Source organism: Elgaria multicarinata, chromosome 11, assembly GCF_023053635.1.
Source record: "Elgaria multicarinata webbii isolate HBS135686 ecotype San Diego chromosome 11, rElgMul1.1.pri, whole genome shotgun sequence".
Classification (NCBI taxonomy): Eukaryota; Metazoa; Chordata; class Lepidosauria; order Squamata; family Anguidae; genus Elgaria; species Elgaria multicarinata.
The window spans coordinates 13,244,703-13,268,950 of record NC_086181.1 but is presented as its reverse complement, the minus strand read 5'-3'; the positions used below and the strand labels follow the sequence as shown (position 1 = coordinate 13,268,950).

The following is a 24,248-nucleotide window of genomic DNA, read 5'->3' as shown; positions in this document are numbered from 1 at the left end:
TTTCTGTCCTTTGCCAATCGGCACCACCTTCTGTTTGGGGCGGGGTAGTGGCGGCTACTCGTTCTCTTCAGCGCCTGTAGCTGTGGAGGGGTCTTTTCGGTTGTCAGCCTCTACGGACCGGGTGAGTACCTGGCTAGCGATCAAAGTTAGACTTTAGCAACAACGCAACTCTTTCGTTAGTCATGTTCTTGCCAGTTGTGATGGGGAAGGGGATAATGGGTGTTTTGTTTTATCTTAAAGCGTGTCGCACATCCAGGAAGGGAGTTGTGAGTGATGACGAGCGAAGGACAGAATTGATTTCAATTTTATGTACTCCTCTGTTTTGCTTCTCTAGTTCAAATAGGCAAGCATTTTATACTACTGCTTCCGATTTAATTTTCCATCTAGCATACTATTGCCTACTGGCATTGCTTCTCCTAGCAAACTCTAAATGCGTTGGACTTCAGCTCCCATCATCCCCAACCACGCCTGCTGGAGATGATGGGAGATGAAGTCCGACATGCTTGCCAGGTCAGAGAAGCCTGCTTTTACCCATCCCTTACTACCCGCTCTTTCTAACTGGAGATGCCTGGGGTTGAACCTGTGACCTTCTGTAAACTACCACTAAGCTACGGTTCCTCCCCCATGATCTAATTATTTAGGATAAAGGAAGGTGATAAAACGCAGGGGTAAAATGAGAGGTAACTTTAGGCATTGTGAAAAACGTTTGCAGCTTGCAAAATGCCCGTCGTTAGGATGGGTGGTGAAGAAGGACTTGTGTATTGAGAACCTTTGCAAAGTATGTCTGCGTTTTAACCTCTTTCAGTGTGGACTGGGTTACCCAGTTGTGGCTTAGTTTCCCCCATATGAATGAAAGATAGTTATTCACTCACATGAAGAATAAACTGGTGTGCTTGTAACATCATAAAGGTGGGGGTTAAATCAGCTCCCTGACGACTTCAGAGAATCAAGTTTCCTAACTGCGTAACGTTATCCTGGTTTCTGCTTTTTGCCCTGGCTAAAGGTTAATGAAAAGTTGGGGGATATGATCTAGGGTGCTGTCTTTTATATGTGTAGAATATTTAATGAATGTATATCCTGCCTCTCCTTCAGCTGTTATCCCATTTTATCCTCACAACAGCCCAGTGACTGAGCATTCTCTTGTCCCCAGATCAACCTGCTAGCATCACAGCTGAACAGGGGCTGTAGCCAGGTCTCCCTGGTCCACTACGCAGCACTGTCTCATACTGTTGCTCATGGTCAGCAGGGTGGGAAAACCCCATGCAATTTTGCATATCGCCATGTTAAAAGTGTGTGCTGTGGTATGATATATGTATGGCTGGAGATCTAACTTTTTCCACATCCTGCTCCTGTGCCTTGATAACAACTCTCTGCCACGCAGAGGAAGCTTTTCCTAGTTTCTTTTTCTCCGTCTTTGGAGAGGCTTTTCTTACTGGATGCCTGGATTTTAGGCTGTGGTTTAAAAGTATAGAAGCAGGATCTGAGGTGGTGGGAAGAGAGAAATATGTCAACCTTTACGTGTCACACACTTTATGGAAGCATCTGTATTAGAGTAGCATCTTGTAGTATAGAGGAAGGGGGATTTTTTAAATATATATATATATATATATATATATCTTCAGATGTACCTTATGGACAGGCCCAGAAGGGAGTAGCCAAAATTTGGAGAAGAGTTTGGCTTCATCAGCTGTATAATTCTTAGAGTAGGCTATCCATACAAACTCTCGTGTGTGTGTGTGTGTGTGTGTGTGTAATGGATGTGGGGAAGGAGAATATGGCACTTTGCTGCGTGAGGTTTTGCCCATGGTAGCTGCTGATTGAGGAGGTGTGTGTGTGTCTATATTTGAGAACCCTATCTTTAGTGAAATGCATCAAATTTCTCATTAAAAAGGGGATTCCTGCATATACACCCTCCTTCCTTGTCCCTTGTGATCCTCTTCTAGACCTGCCCTTAGCATTTTATTTACCCACAACCTGCCTGGCTCCTTATCAACTGCTTGATTCTTCATGCCCCATTCTTTCCTGTTCACTTCGGTCCTCCCAAGCCAATGCTGAATATTTTGGGGATATAATTTTTATGGTATATTTAACGAAATGATCACAAAGATGGCTATGGAAGATCCACCATCACTTAAGCAAAAACCCCAAGGAGTCCTCCTCCTGCCAAATCCTGAATACCTCCCACTTTTAGTATCCTAATCTAGTGTCCTAATTTAGTATCCTAATCAATGGAAGGATGGTGGGCCTATTGTGGGAGATGTCCTAAGGAAAGATACTTTGTCCCACCCTCCTGGATGCTAGGAACCAATTCAGCTCCCCTGATGTCTTGGATTGTGGCCTGAAAGCCAAATAAACTAAGTGTAATGCATTTAAACAAGCTTGCTCCTTTTAAAATAGCCTTTCTGGAAAATCCATAGGATAGTGGTTGCAGGGGAGGTGAGGGAGAATTAAAGTAGATGTTACTTCAGTACCAGAGAGGGATTACACATCTAAGGCTGCAATCCTATACATACTTACCTGGGAGTAAGCCCCATTGAACTCAATGGTACTTAATTCTGAGTAGGCACACATAGGATTGTGTAGTCAATAATTAAATAATATGAATGAAAGAAACTGTTGAAAGGAGGATAGTTTGAGAGTGGAGGAGGGATTTGCTTGTGTCACGCAGTCTTTAGGTGATGTTAGGCAGTCCTGGGTACTGGATCTTTGCCTGAGATCTTGGAGAGCCACTGGTCATAGTGGACCAATGGCCTGATTCAGTATTGCAGTCTACATGAGCCATAATTAACTGCAATCTTCTGCACATTCAGTAAAGCCAGCTTCTCTCCTACATTCTTTCTATCTACAATTTCGACAACAGGAATGAAGCAATGGCAGCCTCCTACGTTGGCCTCATGTCACATATGTGAAGTAGTGTAACATAGTGGTTAACGGACCCCCTCATTAAAATCTTACCCTTCCCATGTATTCACTAGGTAGCATTCGGCAAGCCACACCCCTGCAGCTTCATTTTTCTCTCCACCCCCTACTCTGCATTTTGGGATTGTTAATAGTGACCTACTTTGCAGAGTTGCTTGTAAGGATTACTGGGATAATGTATTTGAAGCACTCTCAATACCATAAAGCAAAATAATATGGTCTTATTATTTATTGCTGTTAACGGGGCTAAGTCAAATCCTGCGAGGAGGCAGCGATGCCATTCAGTGCTGCTGGTATACGTGTTTTGTGCCGCCGTTATTGCATTGGTGTTCTGTCACTGAATCCTTTCTAGATGTGCCACAAGACTCGTCGTTGTTCCATCAAAGGCTAGCCAAATAATTTTGGCGTAAGCTTTCCTGGGCTACCATCCATGAAAGTTTATGCCAAAATCAATGGGTTAGACTTTAAGGTGTCACAAGACTGTCGTTTTTGCTACATTAGATTAACACAGTGAGTCCTCTGGAAATCTCTAGTTGGAGACAAGGCTCCCTGGTAAACCTTTTCCCTCTTTCCAGTGCCTTTTTGTTTACTTTGCTCCTTTCATCTTGGGTGTGCATTGGCAGCGCCTTCATCCTGTTGACCAAAACAAATCGACACCTTTTAGTTCAGCAACCCGCAAAGCCATCTGGCAGCTCCAGCATGAGAGGAGCAGGGGCTGTTTCCTGATTTGACTGAACTCTTGTTGTTTCTGCTTTCTCATCTATAGATAAACCTCCAAAAGGGATTTCCAAGAATACTTGGGCAATGAAATAAGGGGGGATGTTAGGACCCTAGGAAGAAGGGATTTTGGAGGGTGTCGGTGGGGAGTTAAAATGCTTGTCAAGGTTGCTCTGGCCCTAGGCCAACCCCATTTAACCGTGATTGTGTAAAGCTCCTGATAGCTACAATTCCTTGTGTAGCCTCTTGATAGGTCAATGCAGTTAAGTGCAGCCAGTGTTTCTGCTTCTCTCGAGTTCCAGATTTATCTTCCAAGCTGTCTAGTGAAAGCTAATTTGTAAACTATGTTTGATTTTGTGATAGAATCACTAGCTTCTTTGGCAGCCCATGCTCCCTTGCCTTAAAGGACAACCCCCCAAAATAGTGCAGCCAGCATGGTTAGAGTGTCAGGCTAGGGCCTTGTGAATCCCAGGTTCAAATCCCCCACTTACCACAAAGCTCACTTGGTGACCTTGGGCGCCAGCCACCATCTCTCAGCCTAGCCAACCTTGGAGAGTTGTTGTGAGGATCAAATCGGGATGGGGATATGTACACCAACCTGAGCTCCTTCAAAGATGGGTGGGATATAAATGTAATTGCTAATGTCAATGTAAATTAATAATAGCAATATATTGGTTAAGAGACTGAATTGTGAACCAGGAAGCTACAAGCTGAGCTCTCGTGTGCCATGAACGGAGAGGTGGCCTTAGGCCAGATGTAGCTAATCCAGTATTTTCTAGATGTTTTGGACCACAATTCCCAGGTTCCTGTCCATTGCCTATGCTGGCTGGGGTGATGGGAGTTGTAGTTCAAAACATCTAGTAGGCTCGAGGTTGCCTGCTGCTATTTTAAGAATTTACTTGCACTGTATCACTGCAATGCACTCTAGGTGAGGCTGCTCTTAAGGCTGCCCCGGAAGCTGAAGATAGTGCAGAATGCAGCAACTCAGCTGTTGTTAGGATCTGCCTCTTTCCAGCATATAACTCCTTTGCTGAGCAATTGCATTGGCTTCCTAGTTGCTATCTGGCCAGGTTTAAGGTTTTGACGCTAGTGTACAAAGCCCTAGACAACTTGGGGACCAAGATACCTGAGAGAGCGCTTTCTCCGCTATCAACCTGCCTGGTCACTGAGGTCATCAGAGGGCATGGTCCTGGTGGTTCTGCATGGACCTATGGCCAGATTGGAGTTCAACCAGAGAAGAACCTTTGGTGTGGTGCTCCCCCCCACTTTCTCTAGAACTCCCTGCCTCTGGAGGTCAGGCAGGTATCAACACTGTGTTGTTCCCTGCACCTTCTAAAAACATTTTAATTTCAAGAAATCTTCCTAACCAGCCATTTTCAATTGGTGCTCTGCTTGTGAAAATAACATTTTTTTTACTATGGTGTTTTATTTATCTTATTCTTTTATGTTTTATTGTTCACCACCCTGGAGTCTGTTTCAGTGTGGAGCACTATATACAGGCTGTAAATAAATAAAACCAATCAGTAAATATGGAGACAATGTCATTTACCTGAATTACTGGAGTGTTATAAGAATTAGCGCGATGGCATGAGTGAATAGCCAAATGCTGTGCGACTGTTCAGCTGGGCCCGGATACCAAGGAGGTGTAGCACCTTAGGCCCTCACGCCAAATCTAGCCCACCTGAGGTGAAGCTTTTCCTTAAACACAAATGGGAAAAGTTTCACTGGCTTAATTTCTCCATGGCAGGCTGCTGTTACGGCACACAGGGCCAGGAACATTCAAACATTTGTTTGCAACTGTGTTCTGCCGTTTTGCTTGGATGGACTCGTGGCCCGATTGAGCGGCAGGTGTGTCTCCTCCACCCGGCAGCAGAGACAATTCCTGGAACTAGAATAGGGTGTGTCTTTTCTGCAGCTTATGGAAAGCAAAAGCAAAAGCTACGTGGGCCTGTTCTAAACAGGCAGCCCTATGAAGTGCTTTCTTAAGGACAGGAAATCCAGGGGCCAGCAGTTAGCTCTGTTTATACGCAGCCATTACCTCGGAGATGCCGAACCAGAAGAGAATGGAAATGCGTAGCGCACGACGAAGCGCTGACTTGGCTTTGTGCTAAGGACTTTTTAACTTGTGCTTCTGGATCTCTGTTGTGGACAACTCAAGTCCTGGGTCAGAGGAAAGAAGAAAACGTGAGAGTGGGAAATAGTTCAGCAAGAGGCAGGTATGGGTGAGGCCGGGGCCATGCCCCATCTTTCTGTTTCATTAACATTTATTGATTGCATTTATATCCGGCCTTTCCTCCAGAAGTTCAAGGCAGTGTACACGGTCCTCCACCCTACCCCCGTTTTTGCCACAATCCTGTGAGGGCAGTTAGGCTGAGAAGTAGCGACTGGCCTAGGATCACCCAGTGATTTTCACAGCTGAGGTAAGACTTGAACCTTGGTCTCCCCAGCCATAGCCTGACACTCCAGCCCAGACTTTCCCAGCCTGGTGGCCTCCAGGTGTTTTGAGCTACAACTCCTGTCGTCCTGATCATTACTTATGCTGGCTGGGGCTGATGGAGTTTATCATTTATTTATTAAAGCATTTGTATTCAGCCCCATATCACTGGGATCTTAGGGCGACGTACACATAAAATCAGGGCGGCATACAGATAAAATCCAAAACATCTGGAAGGCACCAGTTGGGGAAGACTGGGCTAACCACTATGCCACACTGACTCTCTAAGAGAAGGCTACATGCCAGCCCAAAAACTGACGTTCAAAGGTTTCAAAAACTGGAAGATACAACTTACAGAGTTCATCTGCCTCCCCCCACCCTTGGCATTGCTTCTTTGCCTTTAGCAACAGTGAAAAACACAGGACCCAAGTACAGGAAAAGTCAGCACCCTTCATGGACAGATGTCAATTATATTCCCCTGCTCAGCCACACACTATTTCTTCCTTGGTCCGAGGCCTCCCCTTTATTTTCCTTCCTTCCTTCTAGCGCTTAAGGGCTGCTCACCATTGAGGCAGCCTTCTTTTCCCAACCTGATGCCCTCCAGATGCTTTGGACGTCAACTCCCATCAGCCCCAGGCAGCATGGCTAACCGTCAGGAATATTGGGAGTTGTAGTCCAAAATATCCAGAAGGCACTAGGTGGGAGAAGGCCGCCAGAGTGAGGAAGCAAGAGTGTTAAAGGCTGTGAAGAGGCGGGTATTGTGTTGGCTCTCCCTTTTCCCCATCTGCCGAGGTTAGCCCCACAGGTTAGGGGGCTTGAGAGTGAAATTCCAAAAGGCAATCCTGCACACTAGTGAACACCAGGATGCAATCCAGCAAGTAGCTCTCCCGTACAACTATTGTAATGAAAATAGCGAAAGTTCTACTGCACTCATAGCATGACTCCTGTTAATTTCAGAGAGGGGTGTGCAGGACTTCCCACTGGATTGCACTCCATGAGGCGGATCGGTCTGCCTCCCACTCTGCTGCCTTTAATGATAACCAAAATCTGCCACTTGAGGTTATGTGAGAAGTTCTATGCAATCATAGGTTGACTTCTGCCCACAACTGCCTATGCCTGTTGGCAGTATTTTTCTTTTTTTCGGTGTGTGTGTGGGGAAAGGAGTGACACAGCAACTTGCCCTGACAAGTTGAATCAACCAGGGGACTTTCCCTGCATCCCAAACTGGTGGAACAACATGTCCCCCCCCCCAAGCATGTTGCTTGCATGCTCAAGTCATTTCAATTTCTGCTATTAATAACTCCAATCTTGCTACCAGATACCCAATAAACCACTGTTGGAATAGATTTCTGGCAAGCTTTTATGACTTCGCTCGATCTGGAAGGCATGTCTGGTGGAGCAGTGGTGGTTTGGAAGAAGCGATAAGGAGGATATTGGTCCATCCTAGGCAGAAACCCACCCACCCCTGTAAATTTAAGAAGTGCACTTCCCCCACCTTTTTAAAAATGAAAGCATCATCTGTGTGTGAATTTTTGCTGCGCAACTCGAGAGCCCTGCGTGCGCACTCACATCCCTTTCCCTCTATATACTGAAATGTCAGTGTCATCGAGACTGACTTGGCATGATCGCAGCTGAAGCGAACAGAGCATCCAAAACAAATCATTTGTGTTCAGCTGCCGGTGTTGCCTTCAGTGACCTCTTTCCATTGCCCCGAATGCCTTAGATCTCTGGTATCAGGAGTGGTCATGTCTTGCCTGGAGTTCACGGCTGGGAAGGTCAGCTGGGGAACGCGTGCTTCTAGTTTCCTGGAATTGGGATGGTTTTGGATTGGCAGGAAAGCTGTCTAGGCAGAGAGCTTCTCCCCCTCTGGTTTCTGGCCAGGACTTGATCAAGTCGCTCTTGGAGCATCAGAGAGAAGCTTGTATTTTATTTTCCTCTAGGCCTAAGGAAGGGGAGTTGAACCTCTTTCAGCCCAAGGGCCAAATTCAATTTCAGAGAAGCTCTTGGGTCCTGTGTTCAAGTCATGGGTGGGGCCAAAGGCAAAATGGTGTGGGAGCAAAAATACCAAAATTACAAGCACATTTTAACTTTAGGAAACAGGCCTTTGAGCTTTTAGAATGGGGGAAAAACTGCACCAAAGCCTGGAAGAATGGGACCAGGAGAAGGGGTGAAGCCATCTGGGGCAGCCTAAGTAGGCTGAATTTGGCCCACGGGCCTGTGGTTCAACCACAAGCTGGCGCTGTGTTGTTGCCCAAAGTGCATTAGAGGCACTCCCTTTCCCTGTGGTCACTACAGGTGAGGCCCTGCAACAAAAGCTGTGGATCCTGCTGGCAGGCCCAATTCACGCCTTCAGACCTCCCCATTGTAGAACACAGAGGCTGCCCATGTGGGAGATCCTCTCTGCTGCGGAGGGACAGTTGTGCCTGTGTTCTCTCCTTTCTTCATGAGACTGAATGGCTGCATGCACATTTTTTTGCACTCATTTGGGTTTCTTAATATCTGGTGTGTGTGTTTGGCCCCTTAATTTTTTTAACTTACCATGATGCTATTCGTGGGAGGCAGAGAGAGCAGCCTCTCAGTGGCCGTTGGTCCCCCCTGGCTGATGGAGAGACCAGAGTATTCTTCCCTTCAGGTCTGCAGTCCCAGGGCAACTGGTTGTTGTTTTTTTAAATACATTTTACATACAGTTTACATACATTTTCTTTTAGTGTATACAGCAGGCCTTTATGGTAGGCCGGTATTATCCCCAAATTACAGATGGAAGGCTAAGGGAGAGTGGCTAGTCTAAGCCCACCTAGTGAGTTCATGGCAGAGGCAAGATTCAAAAGAGGTGCTTCCAAATTTTTATCTTAGCCTCAACCGCCAAGCTGCTACACCTATAATGCACTTGCTATGTGAGGTTCCAAACACACACCCATGGAATCCCCTAGGAAGAAAACAGGGAATTTGGAGTAGAGAAGTGGGGGTGGGGAGGGTTAAGCAGCACCTCCCTTCACTGTTTCTCCTTTTTGAGTATCTCCCCCCTCCCCAGGAACCAAAAGCGCTTTTCTTAAATAAATGATACTGAGGCTCTGTTTCATACATGTGCGCATGTAAACAGGTAGTTAGCCTCTACAGGCCAGAGGACAGGAGACGGAGGGAGTTTTCTGCTCTCGTGCAAAGCTAGCATCCCCTTTACTTGCCTTGCAGCCTGCCCGTCGGTGTTGAGTTCAACACTGGCAATGTTTTTGTAGACAAAGGGCTCATCTACACCATCAGAATATTCCACTATGAAAGCGGTATGAAAATGGTATATAAAAGGCAGGAGCCACACTACTGCTTTATAGTGGTATTGAAGTGCACTGACAGCTGTTGGGGCCCATGACACATACCATATACCGCTTTCATATCACTTTCATAGTGTTATATCCTGCTTGGTTTAGATGTGTCAATGGGGCCCAATAGCTGTCAGTGCCCTTCAGTACCACTATAAAGCAGTAGTGTAGAACCTGCAGTGCACTATAAAGCAGTAGTGTGGCTCCTGCCTTTTATATACTGCTTTTGTAGTGGAATATCCTGCTTGGTGTAGATGAGCCCAAAGTCTCCCTTGTGCCACGAAGATCTTATTGTTCGATTCTGTGGACATGGTATCATCTGTGATGTTAAAATCGGGTCTGTTTTAACTGTCCTTGTCTCTCCCTCTCCTGTTTCTGTTTTTCCTCTTTGCCCTGTCACAGAACACCAATATGGAAGCCGCGCTATGTAACAGCTCGGACGAGCCTCCCACTTCTGCTATCCTCATGGACAGCAGCCACTTCTCCCAGGTGGTCTTTACAAATGTGGAGAAATTCTACGTCCCTGGAGCCGACATCACTTGCCGTTACAGTCTTTCCCAGCACATCACACCACGCCGGAAGGACTGGGTGGGCATATTTAGGGTAAGTTTGTGTTGTGAAAGCAGCTGCCTTTGTTGCTGCAATGTGGACTTTGGAATTTACTTACGATGAGTCACAATCTCTTGTTTTATAACATGGTGGCTGGCTTGGGTTATAAAGGCTTCTCTTTCCTTCTCTGAAGTATCAGGCATGTTTGCAGCTTCAGAGGAGATACCGTGATCGGGTGGGAGTTATGCCAGAATGCAAGGTTCTGTGAGGGGTGAGAAGAAAGGGAGACTTGGCCAAAAAAAATTCTAATGCTCACTTTGAGGTCAGGAATGGAATTTTACACCAGAGGAGCTTGGAAGCCAAGATAAGAAGCGCTTCTTCTTTATAAGTTTCAGGTGCTATTAATAAATTAAATTGTGTGAGAGGACGTATCTCCCTTTGTAGCATTTAAAGCCATCTTCAAGTGTCTACACAACAAACTTTTTATTGGTTTTATGCCCATTTAACTATTATGGCTTCTTCCAAAGAAATCCGGGAATTATAATCTGGTGGGGGTGTTGAGAATTTTTTTGCTAGGGATCTTTTGTCTTCCTTGAAGCATGGTAGAGGAGATGAGTCTTAAACTAGTTACAGTTACCCAGAGGCTGGCTGAAGGGGGCAATGTAGGTGTTGCTCCACCGGTAGCAGAAAGGGTGATCTACCGGTGAGGCAACAGTCATGCTGCCGTAGGTCTCTTGGTATGCAGATGGAAAGAAATAACCAGCAGAGATGTTCCCCTAGTAGTCTTCCACTTGCAGAGGTGGGGGAAACAGGGCCTGTTGTGGCCAGGTGTGGATACTTTTCCAAAGACCCATCATTTTCCTGACACTGACAGAGAACTGGTGGGACATCACGCCGGCCCAGGGACTGGCACAGGCAATTTCCTCCCACAGACTGCACTGGAAGCGAGGGAAAGAAATTGTTCCCTTCCGCCTCCTGCCCCCAGCTTCAGCCAATCGGCAGGGCTATTTATTGTGGTTTCCCCCACCCCACTCCTCAGCTGAAAAGGCTCCCGGGAATCAATAAAGCAAGATAGTCCCTGACCACAGGCTTAGTCTAAAAAGACACGACACGCAAAGGAAAAGGGGTGGGAGAGGGAAAACAAAAGAAGGTCTGGCAAGCATGAAGTCTGCCCACCTCAGCTGTTATGTGACACTTTTTACAGAGGATGCTAGGGTTGGATCTGGGACCTTCTGCATGCAAAGCATGTGCTCTGCTGCTGAACTACAGCCCCTTTCAGCCCTGCTATGGGTGAAATGGTGGCTTCACCAGTGGATCTCATCTCCCCACCCTCACCCCTCTATAGATGACCCATAGGATTGCTCTTCCCAACTGCAATCCTCAGTTACTTCAGTGGGACTATTGGATTACAGTGCAGGTCTGCATTACAAATATGCCCCTTGTCTTAGAAAGGCCTTTCTAGTACTTTGGATTAGGGCATGATGAGGACGGTCTCTTATTCCTTCACCCCTCCCAGCTGCCTCCTCAGTTACTCAAGGGCTGTCACACAGATATTTTGCTGTTGCAGGTGGGATGGAAGACGACTTGCGAATACTACACGTTCATGTGGGCAACTTTGCCCAGCAGACCCAAAGGCAGTGATGCTGAATTTCTGGAGGTGCTCTTTAAAGGTCAGTGATGGGTGAGGAAGGGATTAAGATATACAAGCATGGCATGGTGTACTTTTGTTAATAGAGCTAATGCTGATGTAGCACGTATGGTGTGCGTAAATGTTTGCCATTTCTGAGAATATCATGTTCCCAAACTAACCCAACAGGACACGACCACTAAGTATGAATATATAAACTTTGCTGTTTAGAGTTTTTCTAACATTTTGTATTGCTTATGTTTCCTATCCTTCTCAGATGCAGTGGTGTAATATGCCATTAGTGTAAGAATTCTTCCTAAGGAGTGTTGATAGTTTTTCTTTGCGCCGTTTCTGTTAATAACAATTATTGCATGCTGAAATTTCAACTTCCATTGAATGACATATATCCAGCGTTAGTTAGATTGAGAGCCAGTGTGGTGTAGTGGCTAAAGTGTTGGACTGAGAGTCGAGAGATCTGGGTTCTAGTCCCCACTCAGCCATGGAAACCCATTGGGTGACTTTGGGCCAGTCACAGACTCTCAACCCAGCCTACCTCACAGGATGGTTGTTGTGGGGATAAACTGGAGAGGGGGAGGATTATATACAATGCGTTGGGTTCCTTGGAGGAAAAAAGGTAGGATATAAATGTAATAAATAAATAAGCTTAAATCTCATTAATTTAATAGCATTACTCTAAGTAAGATTAACATTGGATACAAGCCAGCATCAGTACAGTACTCAGGATGGCATGTTGAAATCTCAGCTTTGCCTGTGTCATTCCAAAGGACCAACTACTATGTTTCCAGGTTTTTTTGTTCGCTATATTGCAAAATTAACGTTTAGTGGAATTGTGAAGCAGCCTTGGATACCAGCTGCCTCTAGCACTCCTTTTCATCCTTTCCTGCCTCCTGCAGGAGACAGAATAGCCTTACCTGGTATAAAGAAGCGTCCTTTGTTCCTATAATTCAGTTTGCATGCTTGAGTCGCTAGAAGTGAGATGTGGCTTTTTGTTCTTTTAGCCTATTACCTGCCAAAGGATGATGAATATTATCAGTTTTGTTACGTTGATCAGGATGGGCAAGTCCGTGGAGCCAGTATCCCCTTCCAGCTCCGTGTGGAGGTTGAGGATGACATGCTGGTGGTTACTACCCAGGTTTGTTTCCTTTCTTGTGCTTTGAGTGACTTGTTTTGACACATCCGTGAGCCTGTGCCAACCATTCATTATTGCTCTTTGTTTCTGACTTTTTTCTGAATAAAACCCCACCTACTGCAGCTTCCAACATGTAGACCAAGGGTACACAACCTGCAGAGCACATGAAGCCCCCCAGGCCTAAATTGTGCTCCCGCAGCCTGCATTGCGGCCCCCCAATCCACTACTGCCAAATTTCCTCCTCCAGTGATTCTGATACAAATCACTCTTTTCTCACTTGTAGCAACAGCGAGGAATGATTGATCTGTATCAGGGTTATTGTGGTGTGTGCTCGCATATTTGCATGTGTGAATATGTGTGCATACATATGTGTAAGCCTGCATGTGTGCCTTCAGCCCCTGAACCCCAAGCCAGCATCACATCTGGATCTTGGGGCTGAAAAGGTTGCATACCTGTGATAGATATGGAATTCCAATTTATGAGTAACAATACATTTCAGAAACTGTGAAGTTATACTAAACAATTAACAAATGTCAGCAATAACAGAAAAACATCGAGTAAAACACTAACATCCAATAAATAACTACAGCTAAAAAACCATCAAGCAATCTGAAGGAAATCATTTTAGGAGAAAGCAATGGATGCTTTCTCATTCCCACTGTTCGTGTGGTCTAAGCAGAATTCAGAACTGCACACTGGATTGTTATGGCTGCAGATGGGGCAGTGAAATACGCTCATCTAGTTTTCAGAGTGAGGGAAGGGGTGCATTGTATTGCCCCAAAGAGAGACCTGTGTGCTTGCAGTATCTGTAGTCCAGTTCATGCTTGTAAATCTCTCCAGGCAGTCATACATGTAAATACATGGCTGTGTGCAAAAAAAGGTATATAGGGAACCAGCTGATACATGCTTGCTTTTTAAAAATGTTGCCACCAGCCACTTCCAAGCAAGAGATGGGATAGAAGTACTTTAAATGGAGCAATCCAATAGCCCCCTTTTATGATCACAACTGGTGAGGAAGGAAGAGGGGAATGCTTTGGGAGGGGTTGTAGCTCATTGGTTGAGCTTTGCCTGAAGAAGGTGTCAGGTTCAGTCCCCCAGCATCCCCAGGTGGGCCAGAAAAATCTCCTTTCTGAAACGCTGGAGGGCCATTGCCAGTCAGTGTTGATAATATTGGGCTAGATGGACCAATGATCTGACTCGGTATAAGGCTGCTTCCTAGATTCCCAAGTCTAACAACTTTTTGAAAACGTGGTTTTAAATATCAGAATGGTGTAGTTTGCATCATATGGCTCCGCCACAAATATTGAATACTTGGATTATAGAATGCAGACAGCAATACGTTAAACTTTCCTTGCATTGTTACTGGTCTCTCTCAAATCTGCAAATCTTAATAACTGGACAGGTTCATAACAAGATAGACAATCTCCTAGACAGCTAGGCTGTAAGATGTTCAGGATTTTAAAGGTTGAAATGTACACCTTGAGGTGAGCATGGAAAGCACTTGGCAATTAACGCAGAGCTTTCGATATTGCAATAATATGATTGCAATACCACGCACCACTTAGCAGCCTAGCTGCTGCATTTTGCGTCTGTTGAAGCTTCCAGGTGCTTTTTAGCAGTAGCCCCACATGAAGCGTTTTGCAGTAGATGAAGTATAATGCAACTAAGGCATGGATAGCTGATGCCACATGAGACTGACTCGGGAAAGGTCACCATTGGTGCACTAGGTGTAATTGTGCAAATCCGCTCCTGACAATTGCTATCGTCTGAGAACCCAGGGACAGCACAGGGGCAAGGAGCACTCCTAAGCTATAAAGCTGACTTTACCCAGTGGGGGGCCGGGTGTGTGTGTGTAGGGAACTGTTTCAGAACAGGCTGACTCCCAGTCCCTGAGCCAGACTTCCTACTGGCACCTCTGGATTTAATTTCAGCTTCTTCATGCTCACTCACCCCTCATTTCAAAAGATGAGCCAATGGTGGTCAGAATACATTAATGCATTTGAACATAAACTAGTATTGTAAGGCGATTATATTGGAGAGTATGTGGGTGGTGAGCACCCTTGTTGAAGCAATCATAGATGTGCACCTCTGGGACATGTGGCTTTTAGCTTTTAGCTGGTGGTAGCTAAAAGTGCAAGTAATGCATTGAAAGCATCCTTAAAAGCAATTAAGCAGCAGAGAAGAGAAGGCAGAAGCAGCGTAGAAATACAGCCCTTCCTACTGACACTCGTGAAGATTCTTTTTCATTATTTCTGTAGACTTTGCAAAGTGACCTATGCAAAAGGCAGGTCTCTCACGGTCTGAAACAGACATTGTTGGGGGAGGAGGATGATAAAAGGGAGAAGGACAAATGAGGAGAAGAGATAGATGATTCACAAATGCAGTCCCATGTCCCTAGGTTTTGTTTTGGATGAGGGTAAGGACTGAGGCAGGGGTAGGCAAGCTGGCGCCCTCCAGATGTTTTGGACTGCAGCTCCCATAAACCCCAGCAAGGATGTCCAATGGTCAAGGCTTATGGGGGTTCTAATCCAAAACTTCTGGAGGGCACCAGGTTGGCTGCCTCTGGACTTTCAGGGTTAAAGCAAAAGTTTCATGAAAGTGGGTTCTGCAAAAGGATCTGAAGGAAGAGAGTCAGCACCACAAGAAACGTACTTTTCCTTGGTAGGTCTGAAACAGCGCTTGCTCCTGAAAGAATGGAAGATGGGGCAGTCAGCTAAGAGGACAGGGGACCTTTGGACTGAGGGTGGTAATGTTAGAGGAGCAGAATTTTCTGATGTTTGATTATAGCAGGCACTGCATATGATTGTGCAGAGATCAAATTTTGCTGACACATCTCTTCAGCCAGCCATGTTTTTAAGAAGGAGCTCCCAGGGAGCACATCTGCTCACAGCATCAAGTGCCTTGACTCTGTGAGCAGCTGTGATCTCTGGAGGGTCCTTTTTCAGTCCTCCTTATGTCACACTTAGTGACTCGCCCAAGAGTGATATCTGGATGCATGTGTTCCTCCAGCTGCCCTCTCTTTTTGAAAACCAACCAACCAAGAAACCTGGCTGTAGTCCTTTTGCTGAAGCTAAACATGATGTGACATGGAATGCATCAGTAGAAACCGCATCAGGTTTTTTGCCCAGCAATTTAATACTGTGTAAGTGGATTTTTACTGGGGCTGAAGCATCATTGGAATTCCCATGGGATCCTGGCTGAACATTAGGTAGTTTTTTGGCTTTTGTGCAGTTTTCCCCCAATTTTAAAAGATTGAAATGCCTCTCCTAAGGCTTCATTACTGGCTGTAAAACAAAACAAAGCTACAACATGCGGGTATTTTTTTCCCTTGCCCTTTTTGCTTCAGCCACCACTAGGATGCGCTCCACATACCCCACCCCCTGAGCTTCCTTGAAATGGAAGCTGACCCTCTGGTTGTAAGAGGTTCAACACCCCTGCCCTAAGGGACTGTTGTGTTTGGGGCCTCTTAATAGAAAACATAATGGGTGCACCACCTGAAAAACCAACTGTGCCTTTGGGCAATGCTGGTGCCTCTTTTCAGAACATTGTTAATCCTTCTCGGTTTATGCTCTTTTTCCCAGGGAGAAGTGGAAGAGATTGAGCAACAAAATACAACTTTGCTTCAGGAAAACCATAAACTGAAGGAAAACCTGACAAGCCTCCAGAAGCAGCATGAGGATCTTCAAGAGAAATTCAGGACAACAGAGGTAGGAGCATTGTAAAAAAATGACAACAAACAAGTGTCTTCATAGATCAAAGCAACAAGCATTTTTTTATTTCTAGAATTATATGTACTTCATAACTGTGTCACTCTTCTCATTCTGCCATTGGAATCAAGTAGGTTGGCATATCCTGGTAAATGTTCATGATTGATTCAGGTGGCCTCTTTCAATGGTTTTCTTAATTTTTAAAAGCAGGGAGGAGGAACTAAAGGATGCAGAACTAACAGAAAGTCAATTTAAAAAGCAGAGGCATTTCTTTACATTAGAGCATGTGAGGATGGGAAGGAATATGGGCCAAACTAAGTTTTGACATTAAAATGTGTCTTTGCATCATGCAAATTTTGAGAAATTTGAGATAAGTTATTTTTATTTATGTTGAAGTTGTTCTGTATTTAACTTTTATTAAAGGGTTGTTTAATTTTGTTTAATAATTATTAATTGTTTAATCATTATGATTATTTACATTTTGTAATTGTTATCTGGAAATGTTGCTGTATTTTATATATTTTTCTTGATGTTGCTTAAGCCATTTTGTGCATAGTTTTACCATGGAAACCCGGCATACAAATAAGATTATGATGAAAATACGAATTGCATCAGCTGGGGATCAGAGCAGGCATTGAGGAAGAATTTAGCCCTTTCCTCCTTGCTGTGATCCTGAGCAAAATAGCTCTTCTAAAGCAGCTATTTGCCACTGGGAGAGGATGAGGAAAGGGTTAATCTTTCTCTCTACATCTCCTCTGATCCTCTTAAATCTCAGCTCATGCAATTAGTACTTTTTAATACGGGGGTAGGCAACCAGATGTTTTGAACCGCAGCTCTCATAATCTCTGACCATTGGCCATGCTAGCCAGGGCTGATGGGAGTTACAAACTAGAACATCTGGAGGGCATCACATTGTCTTCCCCTGCCTGCCCAATGGATACAAAAATGCATTTAACTGTCATATATGTTTTGGCTCAGAGCATGTTAGAAAAAGCAAGAGATTTCTTCATTGTTGGGTCTGCATACTGTGGTTGCAACCATAGAGGTGTCCAGCCAGAGATGGACAATCTGTGACTCTCCAGATGGTGTCAGACTCCTATAATCATGCAGGAATGGGCAACCCAGTGCCCTCCAGCTGTTTTGGACTACCATTGTCGTCATCCCTGATCATTAGCTATGCTGGCTAATGCTGGAGCAGGGTTGAAGTCCACCAACATCTGCAGGGCCACAGGTTGCCCACACTTGCAACCCTTGCCGTATATTTTACCATCTTTATTTCTCCTCCACCCCCCACCCCCACCAACTGTGTGTGTCCAGGAGAAAGCAAAGGAGCTTGAGGATAAAGTCCGTTTGCTGCAGACTGGGACCATGGAGCTTCAGAGAGCCCAGGACCTACAGGCTTTAGAGAAAAGCTCTGTTCAGACAGAGTTAGCTACAGTCAGAGAAAAAAATACGAAACTTCAAGAGAAAAACGAAGTAAGCAAAAAGAGAACAGCTGATTAGGAGATGTTAATTCACAATGGGAAGGCTGACCAAAAATGGAATGTTGAGGGGGGCACGTTAAAATGTTGACATGGTTGGGTGTACAGTAGGAGTATGCATACTGTGTCTCTGTAAATACCAGGTATTTTTTAGTTTTCTTGTGAAGCTGACAGCAAATTCTGTCTTCTCGTCTGATGCTTCAGGATCTTCAAAGAAGCTTGGATACTATGAGGAGCAGCAATGAGAAGCTTGATTCAGAAGTGTGTCTTCTCAAAAAGAAGATTAGATATCTAGAAACACAAAGCAGCTCCACAGAGGCAGAGCTGTGCCAGTGAGTACTTCTTTCTTGGACAGTGGGCTCGTTCACTTATAATGCCAAACCTTTGTAACTATAGTTCAGTAGAACTATCCCAAACCTGGTTTGTTTGGTTTTTGGACTACAACTTCTAGGATTCCTGACCACTGACCATGCTGGTTGGGCTGATGGGAACTGAAGTTGAAAACATCTGAAAGGCACTAAGTTGTGGAAGTCTATCTTATCATTACAAAAATGGGACTAGGAGAGTCTTGGGCTCTTTCAGTGTAGCTGTGAGGTGTAGTTCAGAATCTTTCTCTCCCATTCTTGATTAACTGAAGTTAAACGTAACTATGGTTAGTGGAAACAAGCCAACTTTAGGCCATACTTTTATGAAACTAACTTGTTTTCACTAAACATAGTTAAGGTTAACCACAGTTTGGGATTCAGCACGCTAAACTATGGTTAATCTAAAATGAAAATAGACGTTTCCAATCTTCTCGCAGTCATGTCAGAGCAGGAGTGTGTGAATGTGTCAGGGGGAAGCTAGGCTGTTCCACCCAAAAGCAACCAATATGTGGAGGTAAATCAGGGATGGGCGATGCACAGCTGGTGGGCCACATTCTGCCCCGCCACACACCCCCAATTTATTTTTAAAAGAATTTTTAAGCTATTTGTCATGGCTGCAAAGCAGCAAATGTGTCAATATGGGCTTGCAAACAAGCTAATTTTGACTCTTTTGGCACTTGGTAGCCATGACAGATGCCTTTATTTTGTGGCACCAATGGGTGTATATATGGCCCACGGGGATGGGGGATCCAGGGAATGAAAATGGCCTCCCAAAGTTCCCAGCTCTGGCTCAAATGGTTAGTCTTGTAGACAGCAGTTCCAATATCTGAATTTCTCCCCCTCAGTTGTTCCTACTGTCATTAAAAGACTTACAAATATTTTATTATTTGTCTACGTAACACTATAAATATACATTGCACTTCACAAAGTCCCTGCCCTGAGCAGGGACCTAACATTCCAAGTGGGAGATATGACAAGAAGGAGATGTAGGCAAGGGACGCATAAGCTAAGTGCTTAATGGAAAAGCTGGGTTTTGAGAAGGGATTTGAAGGAAAGAAGTGCTGCAAACAGTACAGATTTGGAACTGTCATCTCTGTAGTAGATGTTACATTGGTATGGACACTCCGCATAACTAGCAGTTGGTGGGGTAGAAGCCGACAGTGGGCGGGACGAGCCCTCTTCTCTCCCTCGCTCCTTCCCTCTTTCCCCCACCCAGGAACTGTCAGAAGAGGGACAGATCCCTTTTCCTGGAGACATCGCAGAATCCCATGTTTCTGCGTAACGAAAAGCTAGCAGCATGGACTCTGCAGCCTCTTTTGTAATACTGGGCAAAGATTTTTAAGTCAGAAAGCAGGGAGGGACAGTTACTCCTCTGCTAAGTTTTGAAAGCTACTGCAGCAGCACTATTTTGAACACGCAGGAGGACCAACTGAGCTACTCACTGGTTCTAAGAGTGGGGGGGGGGGGGTCTAGTGGCATTTACCAGAGGTGAGGTCCCTTTGGGGCTATACCGTGGCTTCCAGGCCAAATTCAGAGTGCGGGTATTACCCTTTAAAAGCCTAAATGGCTTGGGGATCAAGTTGCCTGAAGAATCATTCACCCCTCATGTATAACGGCCCAGAATCTAAGGTCAACTTCTGAGGCCGTTCTGTAGATGCCGCTGCTGGCCTTCCTGGGGTGCCAATCCAGCCCTCTTCGGTTCACCTGCTAACCATGTGCCCCACCCCCACCCCCACCCCACCTCCTTTCTCCTGACTGCTGATAGTTTGGCGGTTTCCTGGCTTTTGTGCAGTTTTGTCCCCATTCTAAAAGGTTGAAATGCCTGTCCTGAGGCTCAGCTACTGGCAGTAAAAGCTTTAAGCTACAATGTGCTGGGATGTTTGTGTTTGTGTGTGTGTTGTGTATTTTTGGCCCCACCCACTTTACATTTGCCCCGCCCACCACTGGAATGTGGCCCCAAGAGCTTCTCTGAAATTGAATTTGTCCCTTGGCGTGGAAGAGTTTCCCCACCCTTGCTTCAGATCCTTGCACTGCTTCTGCCCTCTATTTTCACCTTGGGTTTGTTCTGTATCTATTTTAATGGGTCCCAGATTTCTCATTGTTGTATTATATTTGCGTATTTTGGGATCCTCACCTCCATTGTGAGAACCAGCTGGAGAGCTTTGGCTATTGGGCGGTATGTAAATGTAGGAAATAGATAATTCATCCACTATCTCTGTATTCAAACAGGGTTAAAGAAGAGAAGAAAAACATGTCATCTGAAAAGGAACAGCTGGACAATAAGCTGAAAAACACCCTGGTTTGTCTGGATAAATTTCAGGTGAGCAACTCTTGGATCTTCTCTCAAAGCAGGGGAGGGCAACCACTTTTTGTCTAGGGGCTGGAGTACATCCCCCCCACCCCCGCACGGACCAACCTGATGGGCTGGATGATGTAAAGGGATCGGCTGGGAATTGCAGGAGCTGAGTAGTGCAGGGGAATCCCCAGTTTATCTGTTATCTCTGATCAAAGATTCCTCTTTGCGTTGCAAAGGGATGGGGGCTTGGGGAAGGCCCCGCAGAGAGTGTCTGCAGGCTGGATTGGGCCCCCACATAGGCCAGATTATGACCGGAGGCTGGAGGCTGCCTTCCCAATGCTGGCTGAGGGTAGTGGGAGTTCTTCAATACTTCTGGAGGGTATTAGGTTGGGGAAACCTGGTTTAAAGACTGAAAGCCTTCCCGAAATGGCCCTTTAAGGCCGCCATAGTTTGAATATTAGATCTAGAAAATGTCAGAGCTGCCAACTTTCTTAAAAATGGCAACTCTCATCAAGGATAGGTGGCTGCTGGATGGGTCAGATAAGTTCTGTGGGTGGCCCGATCCACTGTCACCCTGGATCGGGCCAAAACAGCCTGAAGCTTTTGAGCCTAGTCCAAACGGGACCACCAGATGTGGGCTGAATCGGACCTCTTTGGTTTGGGATTTGGACCCAAGACAGTGCACAGCCTTACCTAAAACCCAGTTATCCTTTGGAGAACCAGAAATTAAATTTGTGTGTGAATGATTAGGGACCAAATATGCAGAATCACTTAATTTGTGATTGATCGTGTTCGTACACCAAAGCCACATCTTCATTCCACCTAACCACAAATGGACAGATGACATATAGTTATCATTGCTGTTCAGGAAAAAAAATATCTACCTGAACACCTGTTCAGGAAAAAAAAATCAACAGATGCTCCTATATCTGTATATTGCATGCTGGAATTGTGATAGTGATAATGATGTCTTTAAAACAATGGATGCTTGCAGCTGGAGAGCTCGTAGCACTACCAGTCAAAAGACCATGTGCAACTATTCTGGCTTTCCCTTCTTAAGATTTTCCGTGGTCAGAGGAATTGGTGGGAAAACACAGGAGGGTTTCAAATGGAAGAGGCAACATCTGGGATCCCCCTCCAATTAAACATCTGTGAAAGAGGCAGGCTGATTGCACAATAAAAGCTTGTCTGGAAGCACCCCATGACTGAGCTGTGCTACACATGGGCAGAATGAGGTGGTAAAATCAGACTGCAGGTGAGGGGATGTCACATTTTTAAATGCTTGTCCCCATTAAAGGCTCCTTGCGTGTCATAGCACATAACGATGAGGGGTGTGCTAGACCTTTCCTTCCAATATGTGAATTTCCATGGGAGATGTGTTTTGTTCTAAAGCAGATCAACATTTAAAAGTGCAATCCCTCACCTGCAATCAGAAGTTGGTACAGTCCAGAATTCTACTACCCCAGTCTAGCACCTCTTTGAAGGGATTCTTACATTGCTCTAGCAGCATGGGAGTCACTGGAACAGTCTAAGAATCTTCTTATTCCATGTAATGTGTAGATTCTTCTCCTGGTTGTCTTCAGTTCCAAAGGGGAAAGCATCTTCCTACCTTGTTTAAATCCAGGAGTTTAAAAAATAGAATAACTTCTGAATATGAAACCTCCTGTCTGGACTCTCGCTAGCTACTTAAAATAACTTTCCTATTTGATGCCATAAATCAAGACATCTATTTTGAAACCTAACAGGTTCTTAACCTCCACATCTCTCCTGGGACTTCTAAATTTTTTAGTAATCTCGTAATTATAAATCTGGAAATCGTACAAAAACATCATGGGGCTAACTTTGAGCCTGATTGCCCAGCGTTTCCTTCATAATCTGAGTCCTCAGGAGTCATGTGTGCCTTTTGTTCTATCTCAGTCACAAGTGCAGTGCCAAGAGAAGGAGTTGGAAAACCTGCAGGCGGCATATCAAGACACAACCAGATGCCTTGAGCAGCTGAAGAAAGACAATCATCAGTTAAATGGCACTTTGCTTAAGCAGGTAGCTTTGCTTACCCCTCCTCTTTATTGTAAAGCAGTGGCATTCAAAATGTGTTCTGGGGATTCCTGAGGGAGTGGGGGAGGACCATTTTGCAGGCATAAACTTGTAGGTTCAATTCCTGGCATCTCCCGGGTAATAGGGCTGGGGAAAACCCTTGACTGAGAACTTGAAGATCTGATTACAGTCAAACGTAGTGTTGGCACAAGGCTAGATGGACAGATGGTCTGATCAGAAGAAGGCCGCTTCGTACGTTTACATGTCCAGAAGTTTATCAGCCTTCTTAATGAGAAGATTGGTAACGGTCAAACATACTTCCCCTGAAACTTGTCTTGCCTGCTGCTACCAATCTTCCCCTTCAGTGTGCAGCCACAGCTGAGAAATGGGTATATTTTAAAGCAGAAGCTGGGAGCTTTGTTTTGTCGAGGGCCACATGGCAATCGGTTGGAGGCCGCTGTTGAACGCCGCATACAGCTGGTAGGTTGGGCAGAAGCCAGCAGTGGGCAGAGCCAAAAGCTAAAAGTGGGTGGGAACAGCCCTTGTCTCTCACTCCCTCTGTATCTCTCTCTTCCACCCCCACCCCCTGGGACTGCCAGAGGAGGGACAGATCCCTTTTCCTGGAAGTTCAAACAGATCATTTCCAGAGGGCTTTTGCAATTCGGCCAAGGGCAACATGAAAGGCCTTAGGCTGCTCACCCCTGTTCTAAGATGTACTCTTGTGCAGGGCAACAGTGAGGGCAGGTAGGCCTCTGTGATCTCTGCACGAACTGATGGTGTTCCCTGGCGCATGCCCAGAATCCTCTGGAGCCTGCAATTGGTTCTGTGGCAGATGCATTGGGGAATGGATTCTCCCACAGGATGGAAGTTTGCACACCCACCCATCCCCTTTCAATGAAGTCTATGTATCTGCACAACGATATGTTTCTCCTTCTGTTTTCTTTTGTTCGTGATATCTCTGCTGTACCTTTCCTGTGTGCCATAGCCTTGTTAGAAACCTTTTACTTTGCACTGGATAGTAATTGCCTGTAGGAGGAGCGAACTGGACATTGTAGTCTTTCAGCCTCCAAACAGAACATGTTCAGCTGGAGAGAGGAATGCAAGTGCTAAACCTGTTTCCCAGAGTGGTCAATCTGATGCTTTTTGGAAAACCCCTAAAGCCAGGCAAGCAAGCAGTGGCCTTTGCTTGCACCATAGCCACTGGCATCTAGTCCAGCATTCTGCTTCCCACACTGATGCCTCTGAGAAGCCCACAAGCAAGGCATGACAGCTGTAGTCAACTCCTGCTGTTCTTCAGCAAGTAGTATTCAGAGGTATACTGCCTCTGAACATGGAGGTTCTATGTTAGGGGTGTGGAACCTTTCTCCCAGAGGGCCAAATTCAATTTGAGAGATGTTCTCAGGAGCTGCATTCCAGTGGTAGGTGGGGCTAAAATACAAGGGGGAACCCACCCACCCCCAGCATGTTTCAGCCTAAAGCTCTTACTGCCAGTTACTAATGCTTAGAAAAAGCATTTTAGCTTTTTAGAAAGGGGGCAGTTGTGGATGATAAAGGTGGAGGTCACAGGTAGGTGTTTTTTTTGGAAAATGTCTTATTTATTTAGTGCACTTATATCCCACCCTTCCTCCAAGGTCTTGTAGATGGTCCTTCCCCAC

General features: G+C 45.4%; 1 protein-coding gene across 2 annotated transcripts in view; it reads left to right on the top strand.

The window, feature by feature from the left end:
- The first annotated feature begins 16 nt into the window (after positions 1–16).
- The window catches only part of CALCOCO2 (calcium binding and coiled-coil domain 2), a 33,391-nt gene continuing 9,159 nt past the window's right edge, over positions 17–24,248 (top strand). The window contains exons 1-9 of one of the 2 annotated variants that reach the window (XM_063138031.1): positions 17–121; positions 9,787–9,987; positions 11,501–11,603; positions 12,580–12,713; positions 16,292–16,417; positions 17,735–17,893; positions 18,103–18,230; positions 20,493–20,583; positions 22,477–22,599. In XM_063138031.1, coding sequence (XP_062994101.1) covers positions 9,796–9,987; positions 11,501–11,603; positions 12,580–12,713; positions 16,292–16,417; positions 17,735–17,893; positions 18,103–18,230; positions 20,493–20,583; positions 22,477–22,599 — 1,056 coding nt within the window. In that variant the 5' untranslated portion in view covers positions 17–121; positions 9,787–9,795. Of the gene's footprint in view, positions 122–6,042; positions 6,057–9,786; positions 9,988–11,500; positions 11,604–12,579; positions 12,714–16,291; positions 16,418–17,734; positions 17,894–18,102; positions 18,231–20,492; positions 20,584–22,476; positions 22,600–24,248 lie in introns of those variants that run through there. The other variant, XM_063138030.1, reaches the window with a different exon arrangement.